Here is a 9,440-nt window from a genome sequence, read left to right on the forward strand (position 1 = left end):
GTAGGTCCCTTCCAACTCACAACATTCACAGGACACAGCAAAGGGGCTGATCCTTAGCAGAGGGAGTGAGAGAGCTCAGGATGTCTGTCAAAGCATCAGGAGATGAGGGACAGTGGTCACCCGCCACTGATTTCACCTACCGACTTGTTCCTGAGTTACTGTCACTGTTGGGAGAGATGAGATCTTCTCTTTGTCAGCTGGAGGTGGTCCTGTGTTTTCCAGCTGCCCTAAGAGCTGTGGAGAAGAAAACACACTGTGCTCAGGAGCAGGGACACGGCTTTGCTGTGCAGAGCATCATCATACAAACACAGTGAGCGCTATGTCCCAAAACCAAACACCCAGGAAGGAGCAGCTCAGCATGGGCTGTCCCTGGGGGATGTCCCTGACCTGGTCCTAAAGCCTTTGAAGTGACAAACATCACCAGCTCCCTCGTCAGAAACATTCCTAGAAGCAAACTCAGGCCAACTTCATCCTAGCTCAGATATTCAGCACACAGGTGACTGTTCCCTCCTCTGCAGCAATATTTTCAGTGTGGAAACGTTACTTTCACATCTCCAATCTGGGCAATCTCACTTCTAACATCGTCGCCCTCCAGATATTCTTCTCTTGCATCAACAGTCAGGAGACTGAAGGGCTGGGGTGGGATGGGAGACATTGCCATGGACATGGGAGAGGGTGCTCAGTTAGTCCTGGAGTATTCTGAATGGAAAGGGAGTCGGTAGAGATGTTTTCAGAAGAGGAAGAACCTCATACTGCAGAAACAAGGGAGATGGAGCATCTTCTGCCTCTCCCAAGACCTGACCCAGGTGTCAGGAGGAACAAGGAGACCTCCCAGAGCTATAACAAGAAGCTGCTTTAGTCGAGTACCACCACCAAACCAAGGAGCAGCCGCAGCAAAGCCCACACTCCCATGGGTCTGGATCTCCTGCGTGGGGTCTCTGAGGTCGAACACAGGCTGAGCTGGAGCTGCTGACAGCACCTCTTTTCCTAGCGTTACCATTCCATGACTCATAGGAATTTTATATTGTTAAGACCTAGATTCACCCAGCAATCAGCTCAAACGGGTTCAAGCGCGGTCAGGGAGAGCACAGCGAAGGATTTGGAGGAGTTAATTTAACTTTGAAGGCCACATTAAGATGTTTGGGATGACACAAAACCCCAGGATGGGCAGGGCTGCCAGCGCGGAGCCGCCTATCCAGCCTGAATCCAAACTGGGACACCAACCCCGCTGTGCTTGCTGGGGCTTGCTCTGCACAGCTGGGTGCGGGGCGGGAGGAGGAAGGTGCTGGCTCGGAGTGGCCGTGTGGGCTGCGGAGTCATTTTGGGAAGCTGTGAGTAAGATGGGCAAGACGGGCGTGTGATGCAGCCCAGGAAGCCGGGGGCTACTTCAGAATGGCAGCAGATGGCTTTGCCAGGCACTTTCGGGAGGTGTCAGCATGACAAAAGCAGTCAAATTAGTTCTTGGTAAAGCATTTGTCTGCTCTTCCCATCCCAGTGTTGCCAACAGCCTGGAAGAGACTGGGAATGGAGGTTGGACACCCCCGATCCTCAAAGGAGACAGACAATGCTTCCAGAGAACAGGAATCAGCTCATCCCTCCACAAACCACAGGGGGAAATGGCTCATGGGTGAAAACTGATGAATTTAGTGAGAGAACTGGGACTGATGTTGGAGATTTTAATTTTATAGGCACAGGTCAAAGCCTGGACCAGGCAGCTCGGGCCTTTCTCCACCCAGGTATGCAGGTGGGTCTTACCTGGGTGACAATAGCATCGAGGCCACTCTGTCCCCACGCATAGTCCCCAGGATTTGAGTGCAGCATCCCACTCCTGCAGATGGGAGCAAAGAGTCAAGGAAATCATTTAACTCGCCCCAAACGAGCCCTGAGGTTTGCACCATCCTCCCAGAGAGGCCACACTGGGGAGTCAGAGCTCCCAGGCACCAAACCGCGGCTGTTCACTGGTGTGGACGGCCGTGATCAAAGCCAGGGGTGTAAACCACACTTGCTACTCACCAGGAAAAAGGATGTTGGGAGCCAGGAATCGCCGAGTTTGCAAAAAAACCTGCAAAGATCTGCTGGATTATTCTAAAGAGGAATTGAGAAAGAGAAAAAAAGGAATGAGTTGAGCAAACAAAGCATGGCAGCAGCAAGAGTTTAGCAAGAATGGGCAGCAAAACATGAAATACTGCTCTGACTGATGGCCATGCTGTTTGGAGGCTCACACCTAAGTCAATCCCTCTGCAGAAGGGTGAGGGCTGAGCCAGCAGCACAGCACGACGGCAGAAGGGATGCTAACTCATGGGAGCGTGGGAGGGTTGGGAGAGGGAAAGGAAATGACTGTGTTTTCCAAGCGCTGACTCGTTTCCCTGCGGTCAGGGTTGGCATCTTTACAGGCAAAACCCACCTTTCCCACCAGGCACAGCTTCAGTTTGTGCCCAGGGAGGACAAAGGGCAGAGGATCTGACGTGACAACCTGCGTTTGCTGGGTCTGAGGGTCACCTACCATAAGTGCCACAATCCCATTTTGTCAGGTTTCTTCCCCAAGAGCCCACATTTTACCCCTGACAGGGAAGGGAGAAGCTGCCAGGGGGTAATTTAGGCACTTACCCTTCGATAGCAGGAGATCTGTCGGGGCGCGAGCTGCCCCGGGATCTGTATCTCCGCGTCATGGGCAATCGCGGGGGTCTGCTTGGTCCCCAGAGGTCAGCATGGGCTTGGTGGCCCCTCTCATTGTCCCTGCTGTCTTGATCCAGTGAGCTGCTACTCAGAAAGGGTCTGAAGTCAGGAAAGAACATTGTGTGGTCCAAATGGTCCCAAAGCTGGTGGGAGAAAAGGGGAGAGACAAACCACACACAGTTCCGTCACTAATCCCAGTGACTCCGCTACCAAGGCGGAGGCAGGGAAGTCCACCTCGACAGAAGCAACCGAGCAAATTCACATGGTTACCATGGCTCCCAGGAAAAAGTCTGGCAAAAAGGCTTAATTATAGCCCAAACTAATCAGATGTACCACCCCCAGGAAGACCAACACGTCAGCTCTTTCCTGCCACGTACAGATCCCAACATCTATTTTGATAAGCCAGCCCAGGGTCCTGCGAGGGTTGGTCTCTCTCTCTCTCTCCAAGGGCTGGGATTTGAGAAGTCATGCTGGACACCCAGGCTCCACAATGGTCCATAGGCTCAGCAAGTGCTCTGGGTTCTCGTAGCCACCAAATGGATGTGGCCAAAAGAACTGAAGCACGGCCCCGAGGAGGAGGGTTTGTGGCTCTGGTTGTGTCCTCTGGTTCAATGTGACAGCACGAAACGGCCGATAACGAAAGGTCTCACACATGTAAAGCTGTTTGGTGGGGTCCATTCCAGAATTGCCTGGATTGGAAAAGCCCGTGAAGATCATTGAGTCCAACCATGAACCCAACACTGACCAGTCCCCGACTAACCCATGTCCCTCAGCACTGTGTCTACACGACTCTTCAATCCCTCCAGGGATGGGGACTCCACCACTGCCCTGGGCAACCCCTTCCAATGCCTCAGAACCCTTTCAGCAAAGAAATTCTTCCTCACATCCCATCTCAACTGCCCTGGGCACAACTGGAGCCCATTTCCTCTTGGCCTGTCTCTTGTTCCTTGGTTGAACAGACCGACATCCACGCAGGTAAAGCCATCTCCTGGCCTTACAGCAGATCTACCTGCTGCTGGTGATGCAGAAACCCAGCTGCTCCTTGACCAAGTCAAATTGCCAACCCCGAGCCTCTCCAAGGGAGAAAAAGAGACAGAAATTGAACACAAATCAAGACCTGCTGGGGTGATCAATGGATCTGTGCAGGCTACACTACCCTCTGTGGGCTCCCAGGGGGTGAACAAAAGCCCCCAGGAACCCAGAGCAAGGCATCCCCATCCTGAGCCACAGTGCAGAGCTGAGAGCCCCCTCAGTGACTCTCTCCATTTGGTTTTATTCCTTTCACGCTTCAAATCGCCCACAGATTAAAAGAACAGCTGAGAAAGGGCATTGAAGATTTATGATGTGGGTTTATGAAAAAGAAAAACAAATTCATAGAGGACAAGAAACCAAGGAGCATCAGACAAGAAACCCTCCCCTGTGGCACGTGGGAGCAAGCTGCCGCTCACGCTCGCTACACCCGGGCCAGGCTCTGCACTGCAAAAGTGATATGTTAGAACAAGTCCAGAGAAGGGCCACCAGGATGATGCCAGGGCTGGAGCAGCTCTGCTGTGAGGACAGGCTGAGAGAGTTGGGGCTGTTCAGCCTGGAGAAGAGAAGGCTCCAGGGAGATCTTATAGCGGCCTCCCAGTACCTGAAGGGGCTCCAGGAAGGCTGGGGAGGGACTTTTCATAAGGGCAGTTAATGACAAAACAAGGGGAAATGGGTTTAAGCTGAAAGAGGGGAGGTTTAGATGAGATATTAGGAAGAAGTTCTTCACTGTGAGGGTGGTGAGACAGTGTCCCAGGTTGCCCAGAGAAGCTGTGGCTGCTCCTCCCTGGAAGTGTTCTCTGCCAGGCTGGATGAGGCTTTGAGCAACCTGGTCTAGTGGAAGGTGTCCCTGCTGCTGGCAGGGGGGTTGGGACTGGATGAGCTTTAAGGTCCCTTCCAACCCAAACCAGTCTATGATTCTGTGATATTCAAAGGAGCAGTGTCCTCAGATTTACTACAGGAATTAAATACTCCAGAGCATAACACAAGGGCTGTTCCTTCCTTACTTGTACTAGACACTCATCACACATGATGACATGATCACAGCAGCTTAATTTCTATTTCACACCAAATTAGCTCCCTTTAAAAGTCTCTTGCATCGCCTGCTTCAATCTGGTGTTGGAGGAAAGGGAGAAGTCGAGTTTACGACCTGCTGTCTGAATTAATACCCTGCAGACAAGAGTTTCTCTTGTTCTCCCGCTGGTTACGATCAAGATACAGCTCTGCCTGCAGCCACACTGCTGAGAGAAGACTTTCATTTATTATTAATCCTAAAAGCCATTTAAATTTACAAAGCACCTTTCAGGCAGCAGCATCCCAAAGCTCTTGGTGTAAAGCGACACGTGGCCTAGAACACGAGACCATTTTATCTCGCTGAAACACGGGCACTTCTGGGATAGGAGCAAGAAAAAGGCACCAGTTTTGTTCAGGATCCAGCTGAAGAGGAGAGGAGGAGAGGAAAAACCAGCCCTACACATAGGGAACGTGGATGCAAACACAAAGCTGTAAAGGAATTTCAGCTATTTGGTGCTTCTGGCACTGAACCGAGCGCAGGAAGGAGCTCAGTGACAACCCAGACCCCCAAATCTACCCAGGGATAACCCTGGCTGAGCCGTGACTTCAAGGCATTGGGGAAGTCTGAGGAACCTGGCAGGACTGAGAAACAATTAAAACTCCTCAATAATTGAGCAAATAAATAACCTGATCTCTGAGGAAGGCCTGCTGGCAGAGGAGATATTTTATTCCCATGTGCTTTACGCAGCTCAGCTGAACTCCTGAAGGGAAACAAGAGCCGTCGGGAACGGAGCCTGGAGCTGCTTTTCTCTCCCTGGGGTCTGGAAGAAGAGCTCTGGGGTGCTGAAGAGTTCAGGGTGTGTGTTCACAGAGCTCAACTCGAGCTGTCAGTTTGAGACTTTAGGTAATGGGGTGAGAAAAGGCCTTTCCAGCCCTTCCTGCCCAACACCCCCTGCTCTGAGGTCCACGCAGCTGAGTTACGGGACAGGGATTTTGTTATTAGTTTGGACTTTTTAGGCAGTTGCATTTCTGGTAAAATTTGGAGCAGTAATGAGCAGGGAGGAAAGGACAGTCAGGCAACACCCTCCCTGCCTGGCTGAGCATCACTGACACACATCCCAACATCTGCCAGCACCAGGGTGTCTTTCTAGCATCCTTCTTTTCCTGCCCTGCCCAGTGAGCAAACTTCTGGTGGTGTCAACACTCTCCTGAAAACGTGCCAAGTTCCTGAAAACTCGTAGGAAGATCAGCTGTCCTTTTTACAAGGCAGCAAGTGAAGATGCCTGTACATCTGCAGAGTAACTGATTTTCTATGTAACTTATTTTTGATTGCACAAAAGTAGTCTATAGGGATTGCAGGAGTTTTTTGTTTGTTTGTTTGTTTGTTTTTTAAAAAAAAAGAAGACAGCAAAACTCACCTCTGCAAACTGCGTGGATGGGCTGTCATCTGCACCACTGCCATCTAGAAAACTGGAGAGAAACAGGCGAGTGAGAGCAGGTCACCCTTCCAGAAACCAGCTCCCTTCACAGAATCACACACACAATCACAGCATGTCAGGGATTGGAAGGGACCTCAAAAGATCATCCAGTCCAACCCCCTGCCAGAGCAGGAACCTCAATGAGATCACACAGGAAGGTGTCCAGGCAGGTTTTGAATGTCTCCAGAGAAGGAGACTCCACACCCTCCCTGGGCAGCCTGTCCCAGGGCTCTGGCACCCTCACTGGAAAGAAGTTTCTTCTCCAGTTGAAGCAGAACCTCCTGTGTTCCAGCTCACACCCATTGCCCCTTGTCCTACCACTGGGCATCACTGAGAAGAGCCTGGCTCCATCCTCCTGACATTCACCCTTTGCATATTGATAAACATTAATGAGGTCACCCCTCAGTCTCCTCTTCTCCAAGCTAAAGAGCCCCAGCTCCCTCAGCCTTTCCCCAGCAGGGAGATGCTCCACTCCCTTCATCATCTTGGTGGCTCTGTGCTGGACTCTCTCCAGCAGTTCCCTGTCCTTCCTGAACTGTGGGGCCCAGAACTGGACACAATATTCCAGATGTGGCCTCACCAGGGCAGAGTAGAGGGGGAGGAGAACCTCTCTCGACCTTCTGGGGTTAAATACTGACAGGAGCTCACGTGAGCAAGACAGAGAGAGGAAGGGATGAGCAAAGAGCCTGCCTGTGAGAACACAGCAGAATAATACCTAGGGACAGAGAAGGATTATTAAAATTACAAGGCTGGTGTATGTGCCAGCACACTATGGACAACCTGCCTGTGGAAGAAAGCTGGTTTCTAACTACCCAGACTCTGGATGAGCCTCTTAAGAGGAGCATTTGAGATGGAGCATCATCATTCTGCAGACAGGATCACGTGCTGAGCGCTCCAGAGGAACCCTCCAGTCTTGCCTTAAGTGATGAGTATATATTTATATTTAAGAGGACACAGTGTGACATTAAGTCCTCCCCCCAGCAAAACTCAGCTGCAAATCCCTGCTGCAGCGAGTCTCAGACAGCAAAGGTTCACGTAGTCACTGCTGCCCTTTCGCCTTGCCTACTCCCAGCCCAAAATAAAGCCATTTTCTCGGTGATTATTTAAGATCAAATATAGTAATATATTCAAATATCATTTTGGATCCCTAATCTGCAGGCAGCGTGTTCTGCTGGGTGACCAACAACCAAACCCCAGAGAGAAAAGGTATTTCTTTCTCTCTTGGTCTGAGACTTGAAATCAGAGAGGTGGTCAGGAGACTGAGCTGGGGCCAAGAGAGGAAAAATGAAAGGGACTGCAGGTCACTGAGATTTAAGCTTGAGAGGGAGGAAGAGGGAGGAAGAGGGAGGAAGAGGGAGGAAGAGGGAGGAAGAGGGAGGAAGAGGGAGGAAGAGGGAGGAAGAGGGAGGAAGAGGGAGGAAGAGGGAGGAAGAGGGAGGAAGAGGGAGGAAGAGGGAGGAAGAGGGAGGAAGAGGGAGGAAGAGGGAGGAAGAGGGAGGAAGAGGGAGGAAGAGGGAGGAAGAGGGAGGAAGAGGGAGGAAGAGGGAGGAAGAGGGAGGAAGAGGGAGGAAGAGGGAGGAAGAGGGAGGAAGAGGGAGGAAGAGGGAGGAAGAGGGAGGAAGAGGGAGGAAGAGGGAGGAAGAGGGAGGAAGAGGGAGGAAGAGGGAGGAAGAGGGAGGAAGAGGGAGGAAGAGGGAGGAAGAGGGAGGAAGAGGGAGGAAGAGGGAGGAAGAGGGAGGAAGAGGGAGGAAGAGGGAGGAAGAGGGAGGAAGAGGGAGGAAGAGGGAGGAAGAGGGAGGAAGAGGGAGGAAGAGGGAGGAAGAGGGAGGAAGAGGGAGGAAGAGGGAGGAAGAGGGAGGAAGAGGGAGGAAGAGGGAGGAAGAGGGAGGAAGAGGGGGGGGGAGGGAGGAAGAGGGAGGAAGAGGGAGGAAGAGGGAGGAAGAGGGAGGAAGAGGGAGGAAGAGGGAGGAAGAGGGAGGAAGAGGGAGGAAGAGGGAGGAAGAGGGAAGAGAAAATAAGCTTTTTTGCTGTAAATAGACCAAAGAGGCATCAAAAACCTGTAAGCACTTTTGTTCACAGAACTTTGTACAACCTTAATTCAAAACCCCCGTCTTCTCGGAATTCTGCCCCAAAACCCTCCACGTGGCTCCGGCAGGAGACCGATGGCCACTTGTACTTTCAGTCTCATCAGGTATTAAGTCCAAATTCACACTAATAAATACACTTTTCTTTCGCATTCCTTATTTTATCCTTGCTGTCCACTGTTTTTAGAGGCCTTAACACCAGGCATCTTACAAACCCAGCAGAAACATCAAACGTGTGGTGGAACAAGGGGGGCACCGATGGGTACGTCACCTGGAATCATCTGTGACTTCTTCAATAAAGCCAGATTCACATCTTGGGCAAGTGTACTCCTGGAAAGAGAGAGGAAACTGGGTTCAGCCATCAAACAAGACTGGGTTCAGCCATCAAACAACACTTAACTGGCAATTGCAGGAAAGATAAAGTTACAGAGCAGGAGTCCAACGCGGGATGCTGAGCTCCGCTTCCGTGTAAACGCGCTCGGCGAGACCTGAGTCTTGGTTTTATCAAGAGGATTTCAAAGCCCAGTGTTACATTATTCACCTCAGGGGACAAGTGTGGAGCAGAAAAACACCCTTCTCGAGATCACACAGGGCTAGTGGTGGGCCAAAGAGAACAAATTTAAAACCCAACACATCTACAGCCTCAATCCTGTCCAGATAAGGATATTGAAATGGGGAAATGGGTTGAAGCTGAAAGAGGGGAGGTTTAGATGAGATATTAGGAAGAAGTTCTTCACTGTGAGGGTGGTCAGACACTGGAACAGGTTGCCCAAGGAAGTTGTAGATGCCCCCTCCCTGGAAGTGTTCTCGGCCAGGCTGGATGAGGCTTTGAGCAACCTGGTCTAGTGGAAGGTGTCCCTGCTGCTGGCAGGGGGGTTGGGACTGGATGAGCTTTAAGGTCCCTCCCAACCCAAAAGGGTTTTCTAGGAAACCAGCCAGTCACAAGGAGCAGGATGATTGCTCTGGTCTCCTCCCACCATCTCTGGGGAGAGGAGCACGGGGCTGGAACAAGGACACACACGGCAGCAGCCGGCGCTGCAGGATCCGTGTCACGGGGGGAGCTGGGATCCCTGCTCAGCTCTGCCTCTCGCCCAGCCGCGCCGTCTCTCTCGCTCGGCTTGAAAATCAAACCCGGGGCTGCAGCCCCGTCAGGACCAGC

At 51.7% G+C, this 9,440-nt stretch overlaps 1 protein-coding gene across 1 annotated transcript; it reads right to left on the bottom strand.

The window, feature by feature from the left end:
- Window positions 1–140: 140 nt before the first annotated feature.
- Window positions 141–8,611, bottom strand: RNF115 (ring finger protein 115; the record flags this gene model as incomplete). The annotated part of the gene is made up of 6 exons (XM_010177625.1): window positions 141–234; window positions 1,756–1,828; window positions 2,014–2,085; window positions 2,608–2,819; window positions 6,138–6,189; window positions 8,553–8,611. Coding segments are annotated over 6 exons (562 nt in total), but the record flags the coding sequence as incomplete, so codon positions are not given.
- Window positions 8,612–9,440: the final 829 nt, after the last annotated feature.

The sequence above is a fragment of the Antrostomus carolinensis genome, unplaced genomic scaffold, assembly GCF_000700745.2.
Source record: "Antrostomus carolinensis isolate BGI_N321 unplaced genomic scaffold, ASM70074v2 scaffold44111, whole genome shotgun sequence".
NCBI classification, from domain to species: Eukaryota; Metazoa; Chordata; class Aves; order Caprimulgiformes; family Caprimulgidae; genus Antrostomus; species Antrostomus carolinensis.